Source organism: Nothobranchius furzeri, chromosome 4 (assembly GCF_043380555.1).
Source record: "Nothobranchius furzeri strain GRZ-AD chromosome 4, NfurGRZ-RIMD1, whole genome shotgun sequence".
NCBI classification, from domain to species: domain Eukaryota; kingdom Metazoa; phylum Chordata; class Actinopteri; order Cyprinodontiformes; family Nothobranchiidae; genus Nothobranchius; species Nothobranchius furzeri.
In genome coordinates, this window is record NC_091744.1 from 71,195,282 (window position 1) to 71,221,119 (window position 25,838).

General features: G+C 39.6%; 1 protein-coding gene across 1 annotated transcript in view; it reads left to right on the top strand.

Annotated features, from left to right (window-relative positions):
* Positions 1 to 1,730: 1,730 nt before the first annotated feature.
* The window catches only part of sema3ab (sema domain, immunoglobulin domain (Ig), short basic domain, secreted, (semaphorin) 3Ab), a 33,156-nt gene continuing 9,048 nt past the window's right edge, over positions 1,731 to 25,838 (top strand). The window contains exons 1-7 of the mRNA XM_015964631.3: positions 1,731 to 2,042; positions 15,835 to 15,995; positions 16,397 to 16,459; positions 20,770 to 20,889; positions 22,223 to 22,313; positions 23,051 to 23,170; positions 25,477 to 25,619. Of these exons, the coding sequence (XP_015820117.1) occupies positions 1,925 to 2,042; positions 15,835 to 15,995; positions 16,397 to 16,459; positions 20,770 to 20,889; positions 22,223 to 22,313; positions 23,051 to 23,170; positions 25,477 to 25,619 (816 nt within the window). The 5' untranslated portion in view covers positions 1,731 to 1,924. The remainder of the gene's footprint in view (positions 2,043 to 15,834; positions 15,996 to 16,396; positions 16,460 to 20,769; positions 20,890 to 22,222; positions 22,314 to 23,050; positions 23,171 to 25,476; positions 25,620 to 25,838) is intronic.

The following is a 25,838-nucleotide window of genomic DNA, read 5'->3' on the forward strand; positions in this document are numbered from 1 at the left end:
GCTACAGAAAGTTGCCGAAACGTTAGCAAAACAAGGTAAAAAACAACTCCTTTTCTATGTTTTAACCCTCCCGCTGTCCTAAAGGGTGTGACCCCGCGAGGAAAGTTGACCATTGAGCAGGGTTGATGGTTTATCCCTTGGATCCACGTGGCAGGGATGAGGAGGGAGCACCACCTCACCCCTGCCACATGGACCTCAATGGATAAACCATCAATCCTGCTCAGTGGTAAACTTTCCTGGCGGGGTCACCCATAAAGACAGTGGGAGGGTTAAAAGAACCAATCAATCCAAGTTGACAAAATACACAGAATGGACATACAGAAGATCTATGCAAACTTCTGTGAAGTCCTTTTCAGTAATTATTGTGACATATCTCATAATATTTAGTTAAAAATGTCAACTGGGTCAGGAATGAACTATTTCATGTTGTACAAATCTGCAATGACAACAATTAGACAGATATTTTAGAAAAAGGTAATGACCCAACATGAAAGCAAACATGATGTCAGGGTTTATAAACAAATATTTGACAAAATGAACAAAATATGTAAAATATGTGATATATTTAATCAAAGAAATTTAAAAAAAGCACTGACTCTGGCAAATCACAACTTAAACACTTGTTTTGTTAGTTATCGTTGCAAAGAAAAAAAGGGGACATCTTTATTTTTGGTAAAATAATATTTTTGTCCTTTTTCTTTTTTTTGTGCGTGTGATTTTTGTTTCAAACTCAAAATGAAAAGCAAAAGTTACAGCCATAGAGCAGAAAAGCTGGATGGAACAGTATCTGACAATAATGACGAGAAACACAGGACCATTTCTACTGGGAGAGTGATTACTGACTGAGAACACGTGAGCTGATTAACCCCTGCAGGGCAGGACTTTGTGATAAGCTGAGGACAAATAAGGACACTAGAAGACTCTGGGATGAACAAAGAAATAAACACTCGAATCCAACTAAGAAAAAAAAAACTAAAAATAATGACCTAAATTATAAAAATCAAAATCAAAATAAATCACAGTCAAACCAAAACTAAATCCCTTACAACAACAGAGTTATCTACCTAAAATACAAACAAACCAAACCAAACAAAAACCAGAATCACATCATTATTTTACATTTTGGTCCCAGTTAAGTTTTACTACATCTATTGTAACTTTTTTCCTTGCCCTATCCCATTGGTTCTAACACAACTCTCAGTTTTCCTTTCACATGAGCTGTTTTCGCTCTCCTTCCCTCCACTCCCGCCTACACCACACTCTCCATATCTTGCTCTCCCTCTCTCTCTCCCACCGTCTCTCGCTCTGACTGCGCTGTTTGCCTCAGCAGTTCTCAGTTGCATCGAGCGTCTTGTGCTGAGGGGACAGAGCAGAGCTGCGCTCAGTGGGGCTGAACTAGTTCAGATCACTGTTAAGTAGAAACAGATCGGACCAAGCAGACGGGCTGAACAGCTGAAACAATCTAGACCAGTTTTGCTTTCCTTAGCTGAAAGTGATAATGTGGGAGTTTTTTTTTAGATGTTCATGCTGACCAGGTGACAGAAAGTATCCTTAGCTCTTCTCCTTCTGGTAACAAACTTTAAGCTGTCATTATGTAAATCAGTTATTGGTATTTATGTCAATTTTCCTAGTGTTAAAGTTGGGAATTAAAGAGATACCGTGCCAAAGCTTCAACCCTTTGCAGGATTCTGGACTCTTATTTTGGCTTTTGACCTGTGGAACAGGAAATTGTTTTTGATCTGGCAGGAGACGAGACCTGCTGTGAGCCAGCCTGGAGAGACCCACCAGCATTTTTCCATAATCATTGGACAACAGGACCGTTTTTCTTACAACCACTTTTTCCAGCTGAACCAGACCTGACATTGTCTACACAAGGAGCTGTTTATTTAAAGGACTTGTCTGGACTGCTTTGCCCCAGAGGATCATGGGCTTTCTTTGGGGCAGCATTCTCCTGCTGTGTGGGGTGGTTCTGATCAGGACGGAGGGCAGCAAACCCCAACAGACCAAGAACAATATTCCACGGCTAAAACTCTCTTATAAGGGTGAGTTTGTGAATTCCCACATTGCTTTTAACCCTCTGGAGGCAGGCGTCGCAGATTTGCAACGTTAAAACCTACCTGCCTGGTTACTCCACACACGTATTTCATGAGCATTTTTTTTAACTCAGACGTAGTCCCGAAGCACTTAGTTGTTCGTCCTTTTATCAAAACTTATTTTGAGCCTGAGAGGGTTGACTCTTAGCCAGATAGTGTGTTTCTAAATCTACATGACGAGATGCTTTATCTTCAGACACATGAGAAAACATCAAGAATTGAGTAAAAGTCTAAACAAAACCGATGTTTTATCAAACGTTTAATCCCTTTATCTTACTGTGACATTTCTTCAAATGATCATATCTTAACCTTCTCCGATATTAGACAGGCTGGGGTGATTTTTGAACATGAAAGCTGTTAAAAAATGTGTTTACAGCTTTTTAAATTTCTGATGAAGGTTAATGGTTCAGTTTGGAAAAAGGAGACTAAGATGTTGTCATGGAAAGCTTGACTCAGTGTTAAAAGTAGATATTTAATGCTTAAGCAATTACCAGGGACTAATTGTTATAAATCACTGCACTATCATGCCAAAGAGAGAGCATTTAATTGGAGTAAACTAACTTAATGTGCCAGACTTGCCAGTATGATGTGTTTCCAGCAAAACTAACATCTAATTTTAGAAATCTTCGTTCTTTATTACTTTCCCTGTTTTGATCAACTGCTGATGTCTGTTTTTAATGAAACGTAGAAATTTCCAAGCTGATAGGTGTCATTTGTCTTCCTCTTAATCTCCTTATATATATATATATAATTTCCCTGGATGTTATTTTTCTGCTTCATTCTCCCCTGCATGGTAATTATGCTCAGATGAATGGTGAAGGTCTGTTTCAGCAGATGGCTGCAGCAAAGTGAAATGTTTCTCGCTTAGCACTGGGGGATCCATAATTATGCACACAAGTATGCACACACACACACACACACACACGCATGCACACATACACAAGCATGCATGAATATGTGGCCATCTGTAGATAGCAAATGATACCTGTGAGGATATCAGTCATGTGAAACCACATGCTGTCAGTCTGGTGAAACACACCCATCCGCTGATATCTCTATTGGAGGCTTTCAGGTAGAAGAAGTCTGGCCAGCCTGCTTATTTGGCTGCTTCTACCTTCAATATTTCCACTCATCTTCATTTGGATTCTGGCTGATTGGGACAGGATTTGGCACCATCCTTCAGCTGGTGGTGATTTACTGATAATGCAGAGCAGGTACAATGTCCGTGGAGATCCTGATCACATAAAACAATGTCACATGCTGATTCCATTAAGCAAGGGACACGGAATTTCTCCCCTATGAATCATTCACAGTCTTGTACGAGTTATTTATCACTCTTGTGAGACATGATGCAAATTGACTTGTAAAGAATAATCAGATAATTCAGCCTGGTGAAGTGCAGGAGACTGAGGAGATGGTCAGTCCAGTAACACAAGGAGTTGGCAGGTGAAAGAACTCTGACCCCTACAGGTCACTGGGAATACTGGGATTAATATCCATGTTGGAACTGCCTGCTCCACCTTTGTAAGTGTGTTTGACTTTTCCATAGGCTATTTACCTTAAAAGTGTGAACCTATGCGGGACACCTAATGAGGATAGACTAATAACACACACAGTCTTCCTGCTGAACCTTAAAAATCCATTTGATCCTTGAAAGTGAGAGTTAAAGGGCAGAAGGCCATGGAGAAGGGGGAAAATAACAAAGGTGCCCCACTGCTACCTAAACATGACGTAAAATCCAACTGTATCAACAACAAAGTGTCTGGGTGACGATGGCGAGGAGGTATGGCCATGGACTAATGGTGCACAACAGCACCACAGAGTGTCATAAATGCTTCAAACTGTGTTATCCCCATGCATAAATTTGAATTCAAGGATGATTCTGACCTCCAGGTGAATGAGTCCTCTGAGGGGATCAATGTAGATTTATGATTTTTCGACTTTATGGGTCATAAGAAGCAGAGCGCGTGCTGTCAGCTGTCCAAGGGAAGAAAGGAAAAGAGACGGTACTTGAGTTTTCAAGATGTGGGTGTTCTGCCAAAACGGTTCTTTTTCTCTGACCTGCCCACCTCTCCCCTCAGAGAAGGCTTGCGCAAAAAAGCTCACACTGAGTCCACTGATGCTCATGCAGCTTCCAGAGCAGCATGATTGTAGGTTTGATTTTAAATACCAGAGGGGCAGAAAAAAGCAATTACATGACAACTGAAACCACATTAGAGAATTCTTAGTCTCACTGGTCACATAACTCTCTTTAAGTATTAAGATATATTTGAGTTTAAATTTTTTATTTTATTTTTTTCACTATGAAGTGAACGGACTTTAAATCATAGCTGAGTAGAAATGTTTCTCAAAGACATTGTAAAGCACCGGTACATTCGAGAATCCCAAAGCAGAGCTGGGTTTCTTGGGTGTGTGTAGAATAAACACAAAGTCCCTAAAAGTTGATGGAACACGCCTCCCTGCACCCAGACAGATGAGTTCAGGCTCTCTCTCTAAAAACTCTAAAAGTCCAAAAGAATGTTTAGCACTTGTTTCACAATGAGTTGCTTTTATTTGACACTCTTCTCCAGAGACATTCACTAACCTTTATGCCAGTTAAGTTGCACATCGTCTGCGCTGGCTGCAGAGTCAGGAGATAAATTCAGTCTGTTTCAGAACGCTTACACAATCTCACAATGCTCGAGGCTCCTGGCTCACACTCTGCGTAGTCTGTGATGTTTGGAAAATGATGGGGAGATTCTAACCAAGTCAATGCAAATTACAGTATATAAATATTTCTTAAAAATGCAGTAATTAGTCTGAGATTCTGTTAATTTTCTGCCATGATGCCGTAAATATTTACATTATTCTAATTGCAGAAATGTCTTGAATGAGCTTTATGGCAAAATCCACCGAACAGACACATTTGCAAAAAAAAAACAAAAAAAAAAAAGTTATTTGTGCTCTACTAAGATGTTGCACTGTATTCTCTGAAGCACAAGGGATTCAGTGGATGTGTGAATTAAAGCTGTGATATTTTCTGTTTTTTAGTCTAGAAACATTCAGAGTTATGTGAAGGTGCATCTGAATTTTCTTGGGAAGCACTCAGTCAAAACTCCCTGTGTCCTTCAGTTGGGAAAGTCGTACAGAAAAAGACGGAGAGAATACAGGGTAAAAGAGTTTATTTATATCAGTCTCTCGGGGGACTGTTGATTCTTTGCATCCATTCCATCTGCCCTCTTATCGCACTTTCTTATCTATTCATTTCTTCCTTTTCTGTATTTTCTGCCTCAGACTGAATTTGTTATTTTTACTGTAAAGAAGAGAAGGAATAGAATGGTTGTTATTTGGTCAGTGAGAGAAAGTGCTTTTATGAGGATTTATGCAGACATACCTGCACAACAATAGAATAAAAAAACCAAAAAGTACTGCACCTAATGTGACAAACCACTTAGTTTGTTCTTCATCTGCCTAAAACTTTTTTCTGTCTTCTATAAATTTAGTTGGAGGAAATGTGGTCCAAACCAAGCTAATTAGGGTGAAAAATAAGTTGCAAAACCATGAACTTTTTTTATATAAATTTGCAGAATAAACAGGAGAGAACCCCTTTGTGTAATCCACGTAAACCCACCTGCTAGTTTTCTATAGGGGATGCTAGTTCAGACATGTAGAGGCTAATACCTCTGCTACAACCTGGAAACATCCCACTTCTTTCCAATAACACGATCATGCATACACACAGACTCACACAATACCCAGAGAGTATGTGTCTCTGGGTGATTGCTTTTAATAACTTAGCCATTGTCTCTGTTGAACGGTTGGTTACCATGGACACGACTCCCAAAGACATTTTTCAAAAGCAGAGATGTGTGTTGCAGGTGATTCTGCTCCACACAGGTGGGGTTTGTTGACGAGCCATATGCAGAATTGTGTGTTTATGCTTTAGCTAGTAACACCTTGGAAATTTAGAAGGTGATGATTTATTTCGTGGACAGAATTATATACAACAAATTCAAACCTTGCTTTTAATGATGTATTTTTTAAAAAGAAAAATACAATGCTAAATAACATCACAAGACTTATGTATTAAAATATTCATAACTTTATCCTGATTATTTATCTGTTGTAGAATAAAACATGCAAGTAATAAGCATACTTATAGGGATACTTATATTAGTTCAGGAAGTAGAACGGGTTCTCTGACCAGAGAATGGTTCTGTTGTGTCCTTGGGCAAGACAGGGGGAAGAAAGGAAAAGAAACGGTACCTTGCCTGCTGGTAGTGGTCAGAGGGAACGGTGGTGCCAGTATATGGCAAGCCTTGTCTCTGTCAGTGCGCCCCAGGTCAGCTGTGGCTACATCGTAGCTCATCCTCACCAGCCTGTGAATGGGTGGATGACTGATTGTGTTGTGAAGCACCTTGGGGGGTTGTAGAAACCTAAGAAAGTGCTATACAAATACAGGCCATTTACCAATACGTGAAAAAACTGTAAGACAGCTCATTTGTACACAAGTGTATACTGTGTAGTTTGGTCTGAAATGTTGCCTTGCTTAGAATGTGAGATTTTCAATTTTAGTCTCTAGTCTGTCTCTTCATTACATAATAAGTCACTGACCCCTTCCACACTCGTTCCAAATTTCCCACTTCTTCTGCCTCCCAGAAACAAAATTTTAAAAGTTTAGAAAAAATTTCTAGACAAATTCAATTAATCTGTGACTGTTTAGAGACCATGTGTTTATTCAAATGTTTTGATTATGTAAACAATTGAGTGTTAGGCCCTAGCCTCTTCTAGAAGACACACCATGCCGGCAAATCAGCGTAATACTGCTGCCATGGTGTCTCATGAACGCACAGTGGCAGCGTGTCATTGCGGGAATTTTGCATCATTCGTGCTGCCATGCTTGGTAGTAATATTGCCGCAACCCTGGACTTGTGAATGCATATTAAACCTTGGTGCAACAGAGGGAGGTGTCATGACCATGTTGGGAGTTACTGCCAAGCTCCAGTTGGCAACTATATTGAAAATGAAAGTAAACACGGGCAAAAAGTTTAGCTTTTGTAAACAGAACAAACAGGCTGAGATGATAAACTGGAGTGATGCAGAACTCCAGGAGCTTCTCCGTTAGATCTGGAGCCCAGGTCACCAGGGACTGCCTGGGGACTGTAGAGGACAGACACCTTTAGAAGTGGCTTATTATAAAAACTTAATAAGCGTGGCTTTGATCGCAATAAAAAGCAAGTTGTGTGCAAGATAAACGGAAGTCTGGAGCAGAGCAGGGACCTCCCCATCCCTAATTTTATGCCACCATTATAATCTTTTGTAAAAAAGACACAATTGCGCTACTTTACCGCCATGATTTGACCACTTCTAAACAACCTAAGACTCCCCCTAATGCTGGCACCGTTTTCTGAAATAGGCTCCTGCAGCTCATGCTAATAAAGTGTAAAACTCTGCAAATGTTTAGAGAGTATTTCACAGTTTTGCCCTTTTTTGCAATAGCACAAAACATTTCGGCAAGATTGTGTGGTCAGTTGTTGTGATGAAGCACCTGAACTTTTACTACCTGCAGTTGTCTTTATGCATCAGTTCAAGCTTGGCTTCCAATTGAATCCCTGAGCTCAAATATTTTAAACAAAAACAATTTTGACAAACATGGTAAAGTTTGATTTGATTAAAAACACATGTTTCAATGTTTTGACATGGGATCAAAAATGATCACAACATCCACGACCAAATCTAATGTAATCCAGTTATTTACCCGAGATATAAAACAAATCTCAGAAGAGCGAGGATGGGTCAGATGTATCAGTTGATCTACCTCTGACGAATCACAGATGGCTTATTTTGAACAGAACCTTTGGCTGATTTTTTCTCCATTATTTAGAAAGAGAGTGTGCCAGTTCTTTCGTGAAAATTACATCAAGTTATTTTGCAACAAAGAAAAAAATTGAAGGCATGCACTTGAAAAGTATAAAATTACCTTTAAATTTACGTTTTGTAATATATTCATGGAAAATACAGACTTTTGGTCTGGAACAGGTACTGAGGGACTGGATCAGTTTTCAGAACATTTTTCAATTCCCAAGAGCTTAGTGCATGAAGTTTGAATGTTGCATTCACATTCTGTATTGAAGGATGATGTCAGGCTGGTAATACATTCTTCCAAGTTCATTTTTAAGACATATTTCTCCTGTTGTCCCTGATGAGAAGGAAACCAAATAAACCTTAAACTCAGGAGGACTTCTTGTGGGGATTATGTATTAGTAACACGTGCATGTGCACAGGTCAGTGAAAATTGTGGTTTAATATCCCCAAATTAACACAAACAATGATTTCTACTTGGTTCCTGTTTTAAGTACATCTTCAGTAGTTAGTTCCATTAAATCATCTGCTCATAATCTCTAATCTGGATTTAAAACTTCTCATCTATGGGTAACACTTTACAATAAGGGTCCCTTTATTAACATTAGTTGGTGTGTTATTAAGCCCTAATAAACAAAGGGTGCCTTAATTAGCATTACCCTTATTAACTATTAAGTGTCCTTAAGGTCTGGACAAAGGGCAGGTGTAGTGCCTGCTTAGCAATGCATTGCATATTATGGTTAAGCAGTTGTTTCTGCTTTATTTAGTTTGTTTATTAATGTTTAATAATGCACCAGGTAACATTAATAAAGGGATCCTTACTGTAAAGTGTTACCCACCTATTTTTTGATGCAATTGTGTTTATCTGTTTTCCTCTGACAAACGTATGGCCCATGTGGAGTTTTCATGATACAGAATAAATGTGTTTCAGAAACTTTTGAAAACAGTGTCAGTCTGGCTAGCCATCCAATATATTACCATATAGTCTGGCCACGGCCCATTAACGGCTGTCAGTCGCAGGCGGGAGCTACGATTGTCTGTCTTTTTATTTCCCGTGTTCTGTCTGGCTGTGAAGCAAACATAAATGTTGTCTGAATGCTGGTGGGAAGCCTTTCAGATTTACTCTCAGGTGGAGCATCAAAGCTTCTCCTTTAATGCCACGCCTGATACTTAAAACTTTATTGTTATTGTTTTTGGATGCTTTATAATTCCGACCAGACACCGAGACAGAGGTGAAAGAGAAAGGAAGAGACAAAGCCGGGGGATGGGGGGTCCCACAAAAATAAAAATAATCAATGATGAACAAGAGTCTACTTATAGACCTGTAGAAAGAGAAAAACAAACAAAAAAAGGGACACACAACAATACAAGAGCAAGCTATCACTGTGTCAACCTGATGAGGAAATATAAAATCAACATTGTTTTACTGAACAATCACACGATAATAAATCACAGTGCATTTAGTGCCAATCACAGCCTTAAGACATGTGTTGAACGTGCCCAAGTCCATACTTATGAGAGCACCATGTGAGCACCTGTGTGGGTACATGCACTTGTATATGTAAGGTTTCTCTATAGGAGCATCCAATAGAGAGTGTGAGGGGCCACAGATCTGTCCCCCAAAGATGTGTAGGAGATGGAAGGAGCTCCAAGCCCCAGAGATCCATGAGCTGACCCAGAGCGCAGGGACCTCAGGGACACTGTAACCAGAAAAGCTCCAGCCCCCTCTTGAGAGGCACAGAGGATTGCCCCTGGGGGGCCACAACAGCAGCCGGCAGAGTCCCGGAAGATGTCAGCGGCAAGCCCACAGGCCCACCCGCAGCCTCCCACCCCGTAGCTGGCCCAGCCCGGAACACGGGACACAGGGGCAACAGCCCTACTGGTGACCCAACAGAGCCCAGGGACTCAGATCCCACCATTGCAATTGTCTTTCAAACTGTCTCTGCATGCTATTGGATAATAAATGACATGACATACTCTCTGATACAGATGTCAGTCAAGAGGCAAGTCAAGAGGCAGTGCGATTTACTCTGCCAAAGAAGATGCAAATACATCCTTTTTCTGAATAAAGTTATTCAGTCCACATCAAAACAGCTGATGCCAAAAATGTGTCAAATGAGCCGTTGGCATCTTTGGTTTTTCAGTAACATCCAACCCACCAATAGAGCGCTGTGATTAGCCCAACTCACCAATAGAGCACTGTGATTGGACCGCTACAGATGTTAGTCAATGGGGCAGTCTGACATTGCATCAGGGAAGAAGGCATACAACAAAATCAATAATAATAATAACATAAAACATAAAACAATAAATTGTTTTTCTAAATAAACGTGCAGTGATTGGCCAGCCACAATACTGGCCGGGACTGAGGAGGTCCCAATGGAGCGTGCCGAGATCGACATGCAAGGCTAAATAATTTTGCTTTGGCAAGTGATTGTCTAGATTACATTTATATATATATATATATATATATATATATATATATATATATATATATATATATTCACTAGATGTATTAAACTCTAGTTAGAATAAACACATTGTTGTTGAAGCTTTAAACAAATTTCAAATTTCTTATTTTGCATCCCTTTCATGTTTAGGCCACACACACACACACACACACACACACACACACACACACACACACACACACACACACACCTTACAGAGCCAAAAAATAGACTCACTGGTCAAACATTAACCACGAAATTTTAAACTCAAACTGCAATTTTAATCAAATCTCGAAGAAAATAACTATGAACAGCAAAAACTTGCAATAAAATGGCATAATGGAAAAACTGAAAGAATGACATTAGCAAACATCTTTTTGAACAGAATATATATGTATCATTTAGAATGGACAAGCCAAAGTCTTGACCTTGGTTCAGTAGAAATGTTGTAGAAGGAGGACTTGAAGCAGACGTATCACATCCAAAGCTTTTCCTGGGTAAAGAGCAGGATTCTTCCCGTCAATATGTAGAACAGTTACTTAGAACATGTGGTTGCAGTTGTTGCAACAAGAGGTCACACATGGTTCTCAAAACATTAGATCACATCGTTTTCCACTCCAAGGTATCGTCAGATTGTAAACAAAGCATACTTTTTGAATGATAGCATTACGTTTTTGAAACTGGATTTGACACAAGCAGAAAACTGAAATGGAATGCACAGCATAACTATTTAGAAAAAAAATCAAGAAGTTATTACTAAGGTGGGGCAGGTGAGCTGATTAACAGATGACACATGTGGAGAGAAACACTCAGGGGAACAGAGGAGAGCAATGTGTATAAAACAACAACAAAAAAACACAAAAAGACTCAGGCCAACTTCACTCAAAAACCGATTATTAAATGATTATTTCTAATTATAATTGATAACTTCTTAGTTGTTATGCAGGCTGAAAATGAAAATAGTCTTCTACCCCTATGTCCTGCATTTTCTGATAGCATGGTGTAAAGGGTTTGATTTACATATTTAATGAACCATAAGACATGCGATTCCATAGTGAATATGAAATCAATCTTATGGATCTTTGGGTACTTTTAACCAGAAGATTGGAACTTTTTATTGCAGGGATTATGTAATACTTGGTATTAACTCAGAGACAAAAGAATGAGAGTCAGGTTTTAAAAGTTTAAAGATTTATTACCAAACAAATTAAAACTAGACTAACTTTAAACACTAAATGTATGGTGTAACTAAGGTGAATGAGACGGAGAATGGTGTAGTGTGGAATGTTGTTCAGAACCAGCAAATCCAGAGAAATGTATAGTTCTGATGGGTGTGAAGGTGATGTCTTCACGCTAAGCTTTGATTTGGAGATTCATAACACACATTGAGACGCCATTCTGTAGGCCTACATACCCTTTCGGAAGTCCCCGTTAGATCAGGAATGTCGAGGTCCAGCTGGACCCTCTCTGGAACCGAAGCCGGTAGGAAAAGCAGCGGTTGCCGACCAGACCAGTCTTTGAGATACTTCTGGGTGACGACATTTTATTGGCATCTAGCGAGACCCAAAACGGGGTCGTGATGGTTCAGCTTTTATTCTGAAAGGAACCGTTGCAGCAGTTGGAACAGCAACAGATTTTATTCAGCTTGTCGTTGGTTCTTTCGGCTGAAGAGGAAAGTTACAGATTGGCCACTCCGACAACTTCTCTAGAACGCTTTGAACTGGCGTAAAAGATGACGTGGGCATAGTTTTATAATTCGGATGTTTTGATTTACGGTCGAATGAAAAGATGACAGATTTACCAAGCACCACAAAAACCACGCCTCCATCAGATCTGGAAGATTCTGATTGGATCAGTAAAAGCAATGTGTGATGTGGCTTAACCTTACGTGTGATCAGTCTCCAGGGGAAACATTTAAAGTTGTATTACTTATTATATTCTATAGGATTGTAATATCAAGTAATTAATATTTTCATTTCACAAATTGGTTCACATTTTATTATTGACTAACACTTTGTTTGATTAGCTTATTAAAAATAGAGTTCTTTGATTTATTAAAAAGAAAGAGTCCTTTGTCTTCATTCTTCTCTTGGGCTGGAAAGGAAAACAGTTTGGAAGCAGATGCACGAGACCTTGAACAATATCTCATGCAGATTAGTTCTTGCTGAGGAGAGGGGGAAATGACTTTCAGGTGGAAAACAGTCATTTCATTCTGTTACAATGGTGAAACGCTAGGATTTGAAAAACCTGATAAATCTATGTCACACTGTCACTTAACATTCATGGATTCACTCAGATTGGCTCAAAAAAGTGAAGGCTGTTTTTGGTTTAGTGTCCAGGAAACTACAGCATGGCAAAACTTCTTCAGGCTTGTGTTATTTATGGAGATAATACATCAATATCGCAGAGCAAACTGAGTCAGTGGTAAAGTCATGTTGCTGTTAACCAATCTGAGGCGAGATGTCCAAATATCAGGGAATAAGACTCCAAACCCAGACTAATTTCTCCTCTGGCTGACTTCTCCATCCTCAAACAGGCAAACTGGAGCTTTTGTTTCCCACAGAGTACAACTTACAAGGCATCGATCCCTACCAGAGACCATATACATAGACCATATATTTAATACATCTGTATTATATATATATATATATATATATATATGTATATATATATATATATATATATATATATATATATATATATATATATATATATATATATAAAATGCTTTATTTTTCTGAGTGAACCACACTTTTAAAATATTATCTGCACGTATCACTCCACTTTTAACACCTAGGTTTTTTAATGTAGAGTTTAGGATAGGACAGTTCTAGCTACCAAGTTTAATTGAATGACAACATGCTGAAGCCTGACTACACTTATTAAAACAAACTAGTTCATAAATGAGTAAAAGCAGTCTGTGTGTCTCTTCCCTCTTGTTCTTTTCTTCAGCTTTTCTCTCTCGGGCTCTGACACACTTCAGAGAAGGGGGCATCCTCTCTGTTAAAACATTCATGACTATTTCTGTTTGTTTTTTCCTTCCTGAGAGACACAGAGATAAAAACAGAGTACACTGACGTAAGCATTTCCTCCGTGTTCACCACTTGTACTGGTGCTTGGTGTAAGGGTCAGTTATTGGTTCAACTTCATCCATTTTAAAAGTGCAGCGTGAAGGAAAAATAAAGTCTAAAGAAGTCAAGATTCAGCAACACTAAGAACAACTTTTTTGTTTGATTAATGTGTTTTGGCTTGTGGCTTGCATCAGGGCCAGTCAAGATAACCTGATCAAGAGGATGCTAGTCTCGACTAACTTTAGTCACAACATCCATGCACAAAGATTGTGGTGGTTTATCTCCATGGGGGCAACATGCAGTATCCTAGGCAGGGCAGCTGCTTTACAGAATCTGCAAAACAAGCTGCACAAACACAGTCACAAAACTCTCACCCCTCCCGCTGGCTACTGTCCTTAGGCCATGCCCTCCTGACATGGGAACTGGTGTTAAACACCAATCACGATTTTCTAGGTCCAAAGGTCTTGTTTTACGTGACTTCAGATGGTGTTTTTCTTTTTGGGACTCTGGTAGTCTGTCCTAAAGGTGGTGGTAGCAGCCGACTGTTTCTCCTTCTTTGATATTTTTGAGCGGAGAACCTCTCAACACCAGAGGTGTTCTGTTGCAAAGATACACACGCGCGTAATCAGCGGAGGAGCCAGGGAAGTTCAGAAGAGCAGTGGTTCAGTGAGACCGATGACTGGATGGTCCAATCGCTAGTTTCATACTGAGCCGTGTTGTTGGCTGAGATCTTTTGACAAATGCAAAAGAACCACCTTACATTTTATCTATTTTTTTATCCCCTCAAAATATCTATAGCTATACTATGGTAGAACACTATCAGATGGCATGAAGACATGTTTAAGCTAGTTGCCATTTTAGAAGAAGAAGAAGAAGAAAATATAATTTCTATAGCGCCTCTCAAGATAAAAATCACGAGGCGCTTCACAAAAAAAAAGTAAAAATATAAAAAAGCATTTAGAAAATGTTTAAAAATATATTTAAAATGAGCAAAAATAGACAATTATGATTAAAAACATGTTAAGAAAGAGAGAGAGTGAATAGGAAAGAGGGAAATCAGTGGATCCTGAGGAAGGTGGAATAGGTGGAAAGAGCAGAATAAAGAGAAAGGGGTTGAAGAAGGTCATACAAAAGCCAGCTTGAACAAGTGAGTCTTCAGCTGCTTTTTAAAGGAGTTCACTGAGTCCACTGATCTTAGACTCAGGAGGAGAGAGTTCCAGAGTCTGGGGGCCACAGCAGCAAATGATCTGTCACCTTTGGTCTTTAGCCTGGTGCTGCACAACCAGTAGGGTTTGATCACTGGACCTCAGGGACCTGCTGGGGGTGTAGGGACTGAGAAGATCACCAATGTATGATGGTGCTTGTCCATGTAAGGCCCTAAAGACCAGAACCAGGATCTTGAAATGAATGAATTGTAACCATAAGCAGCATTGTTGTAACAAATCCATGACACACACACACACACACACACACACACACACACACACACACACACACACACACACACACACACACACAAACACACAGTCACACACACACACACAGTCACACACACACACACACACAGGGACTGGACATTGAAAATATGACCCAGACTAAATCTCCATCACACCATCAGCGTGACTCTGGTGCACTTTGATTTTCTAGTATGTAGCTACATTGATGACAGGATTGCTGAACGGTTTTTGTCGCATAAAACATGGCAGAAAGTCCCATTGAAATGGGGAATAGCAAGGACAAAACCCTGTTGATTACTAACAGCTTAACAACATGGTAGTCTTCACACTCGTGGAGTATTTTCAAATTTGCCACAATCCAGCCAAGATTTTTGTGTAGGTCATACTGTTGGGGGTCTTGGAGTTGTAAGTCTAGATGTCTGCTGGGAAGCTTTTGTCAGTACTTTACCTAAAAACCAAGCTGCAGAGTGCTCTAATGGCTGTGATTTAGTGTAAAGTTACTGTTTGGACTATGAAAGATTAGTAGAGTAATATAATATTATGTACTGACAGCTTTCCACTGTGGATATTTTAGGTTCTGCTTGGATGCTCTGATGAAACTCTCTCCTCCATGCAGACAGTCTGGTTGCTGGCTCCAGTACAGGCATACCTGTCAGTTCCACTATAGCCAGAATAATCTTTTCTCTAGCTATAATTTTGGCCAATCCACCTTTTCTTTTTTTTAACATTTTTGGTAATATATCTTTTTGTTAATATAACATTATTTAAATGGTTTGGCCAAAAGGCTAACACCACCTAAGAATCTGGGGGAAATAAGCAAAGATAACATTGAAAAATCTGTTTAGTGGTTAGATTAACCACCAGCATAGCTTTGAATTTCACCAGCTTTTCAGATCACTGATTAGACATTTTTCCTTTGCAGAGATGTTGGAGTCTAACAACCTAATAACATTTGAAGGCCTTGCTAATAGTTCAGCTTACCACACTTTCATGTTGGATGAGGAGAAAGGACGACTTCTGGTTGGAGCCAAGGATCACATCTTCTCCTTTAACCTCCTCAATATCAGCAAAGACCAAGCGCAGGTAACGCCAGCGATTTGCTGTTTTTGTATTAACTTTACTCATTTATGAGTTATAGTCTGTTTGCATTTCTGACCGACTTACACCGCTGTTCATCTCCATCTGGAGTGCCAGCCTTGGGTGTCTTGGGAGTCTCTTTTCTGTTTCCAAAGAGAAGTGCTTCATCTATATTTTAGAGCTGGGCTGTCACACAAAATCACGCTGTTCCAGGCATCTTAGCTGCTCTCTGCACACCTGGGTGGATTAAACTGGAACAAAGTGGAGAACAAATCACATTGTGACCCCTTCAACTCTTGTAAACACCAAATCTGCAGCTCTATCAACTGACCCAGTCATAATCAAAGATGGGAAGTGAAGGGGTATGTTTTTTTTCTATCTTATGGAGAAACAGTTTTTTGTTGCAGATCGCTTGGACAGCTTCTTCCACCAGAAGGGACGAATGCAAGTGGGCAGGAAAAGATCTATCGGTAAGAGCTGGCCTCCATGTAGGAGTCAGAGAACCAATCACTTTGGGAATTGTTAGAATAAGTCACACTTTTTTAAATCGTTATTACTGTTTAACTATGAAACAAACTGTCTTATAGAAACGGAAATAAATAAATAAAAATTGCAATGCAGTTCAAAAACTGTGAACATTGCATTTGAAATTGCGTCCCAAGCTTTTCTCCTAAGTAGTTGCTCCATCTTTTATTCACTATAAAAGGGTTTGCAGCGATGCTGATGTTGGGAAAAATTCCCAAACACCTTCAAAGACCTTACTGTTTGATAAAAGCTACAATCACATCCATAAATAATGTGAAATCAACACAATTCCAACCGTTTGGGCTAAATACACCACCACAATGGATCTGAAAGGAAACAAACATGATGTGCTATAACTGCAGATTGTCAGCTATTATTTCAGGGTATTTATTTCCAATCCAAGTGAACGGTGTGGGAATTCCAACAGTTTGCATACAGTATATGACTCACTTGTTAAGGGACCAAAAGTAATGGGACATAATAATAATTATAAATCAAACCTTTACATTTTATTGCTTGGTTTCAAATCCTTTGCAGTCATTTACAGCCTGGAATGCTCATCACCAGATGCTGGGTTTCATCCCTGGTGATGCTCTGCCAGGCCTCTATTGCAACTGTCTTCAGTTCCTGCTTGTTCTTGGAGTATTTCCCTTCAGCTTTGTCTTTAGCAAGTGAAATGCATGCTCAGTCAGATTCAGGTCAGGTAGTTGACTTGGCCAATTCAGTTCAGTTTATTAATAAAGCGCCAAATCACGACAAGAGTCGTATCAAGGCACTGCACAATGTAAACATTCCAAGTACATTAAGCCAATCAGTTAAAAGTTTCCCAAATAAGGAACCCAGCAAACTGCATTGTCAGTGACTCTGTTTCTTAACATTTTTTTATCACAATTGTCTATTTTTTGCTCATTATATATTTTAACCATTTTCTAAATTCTTTTTTATGTTTTTACATTCTTCTTCTTCTTCTTCTTCTTCTTCTTCTTCTTCTTCTTCTTCTTCTTCTTCTTCTTCTTCAGTGTCTTTGCAGCAATCCTCATACTAAGCAGTTACAAAACATTACACTTATTTGCCTTAAAAATGATGTGGTTACTTCTGTAGTATGCTTTGGGTCACTGACCATCTGCACTGTAAAGTGCCATCCAATGAGTTCTGAAGCATTTGGCTGAATGTGAACAGATAATATTGGCCAAAACACTTCCGAATTTATCCTGCTGCTGTTGTCAACAGTCACATCATCAAAAAATACAAGGGTATTTCTAAATGTCAAGGCACCCAGCCTTGCGAGGCGATGTCTTGCGAGAATATCCATGTATCCTTGCTCAGCTAGCTAAACGGCTAACAAATGGAGAACACACACTTCGGCAGAACATGAACATTGGAACACGCCTTGGTGGTTCCTGATGACGTATCTCCTAGGCAACTGGGGCAGGGCCATTACATCAAGGCAAGGTTCCTTGGTATTGAGAAACACCCCAAGAGAACCATACAAGCCCACGCCATGACACTACCACCACGATGTCTCAATGATAAGATGGAATGCTTAGGATCATGAGCAGTTCCTTTCCTTCTCTATAGTTTTCTCATCCCATCACTCTGGTACAAGTTGATCTTGGTCTCATCTGTCCACCGGATGTTGTTCCAGAATTGTGAAGGCTTGTTTAGACGACGTTTGGCAAACTCTAATCTGGCCTTCCTGTTTTTGAAGCTCACCAGTGGTTTACATCTTGTGATGAATCCTCTGTATACACTGTGGTGAAGTCTTTTCTTGATTATTGACTGTGACTCACACACACCAACCTCCTGGGGAGTGTTCGTGATCTGGCCAACTGTTGTGAAGGGTGTTTTCTTTGGTCATCCACCACAGTTATTTTTTTCGTGGTCTTTCTGGTCTTTTGGTGTTGCTGAGCTCACTGATGCGTTCCTTCTTTTTAACAATGTTTCACACTGTTTTGGCCACACCTAATGTTTTTGCTATCTCTCTGGTGGGTTTGTTTTGGTTTATCAGCCTTATGATGGTTTGCTTCACTGATAGTGACAGATCTTTGGATCTTATCTTGAGAGTTGACAGCAACAGATTCCAAATGGAAATAGCACACCTGACATTGACTGTGGACCTTTTATCTGCACAGTGTAATTGGGATAATGAGGGACTATCACACACCTGGACATGAAACAGCTGAGAAGCCAACTGTCCCACTACTTTGGTCTTTTAACAAACGGGAGGCCCATATGCAAACTGTTGTGATTCTTACTCTGTTCACCTGATTTGGATGAAAATACACTTAAATTAAAGCTGACAGTCTGCAAATTGTGTTTGTTTCATTTCAGATCCGTTGTGGTGGTGTTTAGAGCCAAAAATGTTAGAATTGTGTCAATGTGCCAATATTTATGGACCTGACTGTAATTGCAATTTTGCCTAAGATAATTCTGTATGTTGCTGTTTAAAATGTTTCTTTATTGTTTTACAGCATGCTTACTATTTGTTTTATATTGGTTCCTAATTTTTAGAAAGATAAAAAAAATAATAAAGTTCTGATCAACTGTGTTAAAAGTAATAAAGCATTAAAAACAAATTCACCTGATAAGGTGTGATGAGAATCACAGAAACTGCACAGTACCATCACCATTAATATCATCTATTCAATTAAATATTTTTGTAGTAGATTCTGTCATCAAATATATTTTTTACTCCTAAAATGCAAAAATTGTGAATTTCTTGACTAAATTGTGACATTTTAATATGAAAGTCAACAGAGTTCCTTATGTTGAGACAAATGTAAACTTTCAGAACTTTCATAACATATTTGTTCAGAATAACAATTATTAGTGACATTTATCAGTTTGAACTAAAGATGAATCTTTAACAATTACTAAGTTACTAAGGGTTTAGAGCTTTTAAGTCCTTTCATGACAAGCAAAGCATCTTTCCGGATCTGGCCGAGAGCAGTTTCATAACAGCTAGTGGTTTGGTTAAACACAGAAAGGCTAGATCTGCTCCCTACAAGTGTTGGGATGAATTTTATCCACCAAGTGCTCAAGGCAAGAAGCTGGGATGTAATCCTGGCGATGCTTTTTTTAGGCTCAATTCACTCACAAGTGCCCCTGGCCCTCAGCTCTTCCGCATGGCAAATCCGACACGCTGAGAGCTCTCCTGTGTGTTTTCTGTAAACATTCTGAAATAGGTGAGTTAGGTCTTCTGAGGGTGGTCTGTCTGTTGGATGAAAATGAAAATTAAAGGTATGTGAGGAAGGGGAAAAGGGTGAGCCCACAAATGCCCGGTGATATCCTCAAAACAAACATCTCTGGAGCTGAAACAGGGAGGAACAAAAGGGCAAGATGGGTGAAAGGTATGTTCGGTTGGATTCACGAGAGAGGAGGAAGCAGGAAAGCTACAGTGGATGCATGACTTACAAAATCTGCTTCATATTAGTGTCACATTAAATAATTGGAAACAGCTAAATGAAACTTTCTTACATTCAACAAACAGATTAAATCCACATGCCTTATGCTGATTGAAATGTTTTTTCCTCATTCTGCAAATAAATGTGTTTTGCATGCCATATTTTCATAACACATACCTATGTATGAAAACATGAGTGGCATGATGAATGCATCCATCAAAAATACCTTTTTCCTGCATCATTTTGCCACATTTTACAAAGACAAGTATCACAGAGATTTAGTATTTACAGAAATAGCTTTTTTACAAGCAGGATCTCCTATTTGCTGAGAACTATTAAAAGCTAGATCCACTTCATGCCTGATTTGTGGCACTTCTTTTGTTCGTTTCTATGCATTTTTGTATCTGACTCGTTTTTCTGTGTGTGCGTTTGAAAATGTGATGACACGTTCAATTTGTTTGGAGGTCAGACATGCTCAGACTGCTGCCGAAACAGGATAAAACATTTGTCATGTGACTTTGAAACAAAATAGGTGATGAATAAAGTGTCTGTTTTAATAATTTCAGCAGAAAGTAAATCCCTTTGGCAGAAAAGTTACAATATTGGGTATTTTCTTTTAAAAGCCAGCACATAACAAATTCTACTAAACTAATTGTACCTTTTCTTAAACTTTTTTTAATCTCCTTTCTAAAATCCTGAACTTTGTCTTTGGTTGACACAAAAACTGAAATGTTGCTTTTATTATCTGAGTTGAACAATGTGAGAGAATATTCTGTGCATGACCCAGTAAATACAAGGTCTGAGTAACAAAAGCACCATAACAAAACAATTTTTTCTTTTTGCTCCATCAGAGAGACTGTGCAAACTTCATAAAGGTGCTGCTGCCATTCAACCAAACCCATTTCTATGTGTGTGGAACAGGAGCCTTCCATCCAGTGTGTTCCTACCTGGAGGTGGGCAAGAAACCAGAGGTAAAAAAGATGCTTTACACTGATTAATGTTTCTGTCACACACATTAATTCACATTGGGGAATCAGAGAGGCAGTGAATTTTAAATAAGGAAATATTTTGCTCTTTGAAGGTCTTAAAGTTTAACTTCATTGAAAAACTATGTTTTTAAGTAAACCTCCCACTGTCCTAATAGGTGTGACCCCGCGAGGAAAGCTGACCATTTAGCAGGGTTGATGGTTTATCCCTTGGGTGGCAGGGGTGAGAAGTTAGCACCACCTCACCCCTGCCACGAGGACCTCAAGGGATAAACCATCAATTCTGCTCAATGGTCAACTTTCCTCGCGGGGTCACACCCATTAGGACAGTGGGAGAGTTGATTTATCTGATCATTGCCAGTCACTCTGAGATTTTCATGGAGGCTGAACATGAAAATGGTCTTCTTCACCTAGCTCCTGTATTAACTTCTGATAGAAAATAGACGGTGAAACTTTATACTTTGAAAATCCTGAAAGATCTACGTCACACTGTCACGTAACATTTATGGACTCACCCATCTTGACTTACAATGGGGAAGGCTGTTATTGGTTGTTGGTTTAGTGTCCAGGAAAATGCAGATCATGTCAACTAGACGAAGCTAACCATTAGCAGCAACTTCACGACCCAACAGAAGCTCCTTCAGGCTTGTTTTATTTGTGAAGCTAAAACATCAATGTAACAAAGCGAACAGAATCAGTTGTAGAGTTGCATTGCTGCTAGCAAATCCTGGTCCAAAGATCTGGATGTAAGACTCAAAAACCTGCCATGTTCTGTTACCTTCCACTTCAGCTGAATTCTCCACCCTAAACCAAGCACACCAGAGCTTTTTGTCTCCAGAGTATGACTTACAAGGCCTTAAATTCTACTAGAAACCCCTGCAAATGTATTTATACTATAAGTGAAGTGGACTTTTAAGACCATGCTTTATGGACCCTTATGTCACAGATCTGCCAAAATGAGGTAATGATTTTTAGTTCAGGATTCTATCGTGCTTCTGCTCATATATGAGTTTCCTATTCATTAGATTATTCTTTACAGACCATTAAAAGAAGGAAATGTTGCTGGAAAAAAATCCCCGTTTTGTGCGGATCATAAACCAGAAATGCCATTCATCTGAGTGTTGTGTTCAAAGTCGCATTAGGGAGACTTCTCTATTCTTTTCTGTCTCATTTATGCTGGTTTACCATGTACACAGTCATATATTATCAGCTCATTTAATCACACACACACACAAAACTATTTTTTGATATGACTCATAAAATTCTATATGTGATGGTAAATTAGAGCTTTAATGTTTTTACTTTTGTCTGTATGCAGGATAGTTTGTTCAGACTGGAGCCGCATGTAGAAAACGGCAGAGGGAAGAGTCCCTATGATCCTAAGTTGCTGACTGCATCCATGCTAATTGGTGAGTTTAGGGGCAGCTCCAGAGCGTTGTCCCCCTCAAGTGCAATAAATCCATGGGAGGCTACAAACATCCGCTGCACTGCTCTTTCATTGAAACAGATTTGACGTCAGTGTAAATAACAGAACAGGGGTTTTCTGACTTTCATTACACGTGGACCTACTTTGTATTTACACACTAGAACCCCTCATTGACAGCACTGTAAACTCTATTTCAACCTGAATGCACCTCATTAAGTGGTGCTTGTGTAACTGTGGTGGGTGACATTTCCTTTGGTGTCAGCGACCCTCTCGTTTTTGGCAGGGGTATGCCAGCGTGGTGTTTCTCTTTACCCTGGATTATTAGCAGTCACATTGTGTTACATCACCATTTAACTTAACAGATGGACCTTTTATAGGCTATCACCCCTCATCTCCTCTCTCTTTTCTTTTTCCTTTCTCACCAACATTATTATGTACTCCCCTTGTTTCACTCTTCCATTCTGTCCCTACGCATCTGACCCTCCATTTGTTCATCTCTCCTCAGCCCTGCCTTCTTTTTTAATGTCAATTTCACACTCCTGATGTTCATCACATCTGTCACTGCCTTTATTCTCCCAGGACTGGAAGTCTACCAGTACTGCTAAGCCCCTCATGCATTGACACGTGGGCCACCGAGGAGAAAGAGGAACAAAAGAGTGCCTTTCTCATCTTTCATGCAAACACAAATGATCCCCCCTTCTCTCTCTATGTCTTTCTCAGATGGGGAGTTGTATGCTGGAACATCAGCTGACTTCATGGGGCGGGACTTTGCCATCTTTCGCACTCTTGGTAAACATCATCCAATCAGGACAGAGCAACATGACTCCCGTTGGCTCAACGGTAGGTTGGAAGGACAGAAACCTTCATTTGGTACAAGAAAACGTATTTGCATCAAATTATTTTCTATAAATATAAGGAGAAAACACTGAATAAACAAACAACAGCAATGCAAGGAACATTTGTCTACATGGAAAGGGCAGGATTGAAAACCTAAAAGGAGCTTAAGTCGTGCGTATCTACTTCCAGACCATGGGTTCCCAGAAAAACGAGAACAGGAATGGGAGTAAACGGGGCCATAAAAGCTATTTCCCAATCCCATTTGGTATGTGACACGGATTTTATTCCTTGTGTCTGTGAATTTTAAGGACACATTTTGATAGACACCTCATGTCTGGAGTGCTGGAAGTGTTTTGCCATCTGCTGACTTGCTCCCGGTGGCTGGCTGATGGGGTCCAGATCCCTGGGCTCTGTTGGGTCTCCACCGGGGATAAGCTTGACCGCTGAGTTCAGAGCTCAGCCTGCCCTGAATTGGGCAGTTACGGGCAGGCCTGGGGGCTTGCCAGTATTATCTCCTGGGTGGCTGGCACGGCTGCTGATCGCTCCCCCTACCCACCCCCCCAGGTGATCCTCTGCACCTCTCAGGAGGGAGGTTGGGGCTTCTCCGGCAGCAGTCTCCCTGGGGTCTCCGCGCTCCGTGGGAGACCTCTGGATCTCTGTGGTTTGGAACTCCTCCATCTTCCTCAGGTCTTTGGAGGCAGGTCTTTGGCCCCTCACTAATGAACACTTCTATAGAGAAACCTCACATACACAAGGATATGTACGCACACAGGTGCTCACATGGTGCTCCCACAAGTATGGACTTGGGCATTTTTAACACACAACCAAGGGCCGTGGTTGGCACAAAATGCACTATAAATTATTACTGTGTGCTTTTCAGAATAAATGTTATGATTGCTTATAATTTAGGTTTTGTGTGAAAATACGTCCAGGAATACAAATGTTCATAGCCAAATTGACGTCATCGAAACCAGACTTATAAACAAGTAGAGGAAAAATGGCTGTAAGTTCAGCTAACTTCAAATCCTTCCTTCAGGAGGAAAGAACCACCATAAATCTTGCCATGTGGTAAGTAGCAACTACACTAGGGGAGAGGATATTCTGTGGTGATGTCATATTTGCAATGTGCAGACGTGTGATTTGTAGTCATGCTAATTACAAACTTTTACAAGCTAATAAGTCTTAAACTATGTGACAGGCGTAGTTGAAACACACATGATTACTTTTCATTTAAATTGTAATACAACATATGTGTGGTTCAGGGCGTAAGGCACAGTGGATTGACTTGCATTCATTTTTGTTCTTCTGGGGACCCATGAGCCGACTGGAGCAGGAATATACGGAGGCTCCCTATACTGCTGCAAGCCACTAGAACAGGGATGTCCAAACCTTTCAAGGCAATAACCAAGAAAGTAATGTTTGAAGTCAATGGGGGCCACAAGAATGTAATTTTCTTGATTCAAAAAATGTTAACATTGTTTTGTATATATTTTTTTTTAATTTGTACTCTTCAAAATAAATCCAAAATAGGCTTATAAGTGAAAATCTGAACAAAAATACATTAGAAAGTGGCGATTTATATCAACATCCTATTGGAGAGACACAATTCATCATTCTAGAAATTCAAGTGGGGGTCGTACAACATCACTCACGGGTCTGAAAAGGCCACCGGACCGCAATTTGGACATGCCTACACTAGAAGGTGTCTCATTGTTTTATTTTATTTTTTTACTTTAACTTATTTACTTTAACTTCCAATTTAGTTCCTATGTAATTATTATACATGTCCATGACTCTAATATATAAGCAATCTAAACACATTTTAAATGATTGTTGTGCTGTGGCCTTTTAGTCATGGACTCTGTGACGGATAAAATGTATCGCTGTGACAAGAATGCAACCTAACAATGCACAACCAAAAATGACAGATTATTTTTCATGAAAATTTGAAAGAAAATCTCAGCAGTCATCAATCCTCTTCATGCTGTTTGTTACAAATTGCTAGTCTCTTACTTACTTCTGTCAAGAAGGTCTAGAACAGTGAAGCATGGCTCAAAGTACTGCAAAAACACGTATTTCTTCGGTGCGGTTCAGGTTTAAATAGAACACCTTTATCACAACAGACCTGGAGTATAAGTCTAAGTGCAAAACAGTTTCTTAAAGCCTCCAGGTTTGTCTCGAATACTGGAGTTTTCCAGTTTGTCGTTTTTAACCTGATGACTTGTAGAAATATTTAGAACGTTCAAAAGCGGTAACAGTGTACTTGTTTTCAACAGATGGATTACAATAATAGGAATGTGTTTTTGTAGAGCCAAGGTTTTTGGGCGTTCATCTCATCCCAGAAAACGACAACCCAGAAGATGACAAAATCTACTTGTTCTTCAGAGAAAACGCCATGGAGGGAGAGCACGCTGGAAAGGCTACATATGCTCGCATTGGACAGCTTTGCAAAGTGAGCATAATTCCAGACACACAGGCACCAATGCAGGCCCTAAAATGAAAAAAAAAAACAAGCAAACAACGAAGCATACATTAAATAAAACTGAAACAGACACCATTTACATCATCTAAACATTGAGAAACGTGAGTGAATGAGTATATTTTACATCTTTCAAGAGTTGTTTTATGTGATTAATTACAGCCTGGCGATCATTTGGTTATGTTGCATATG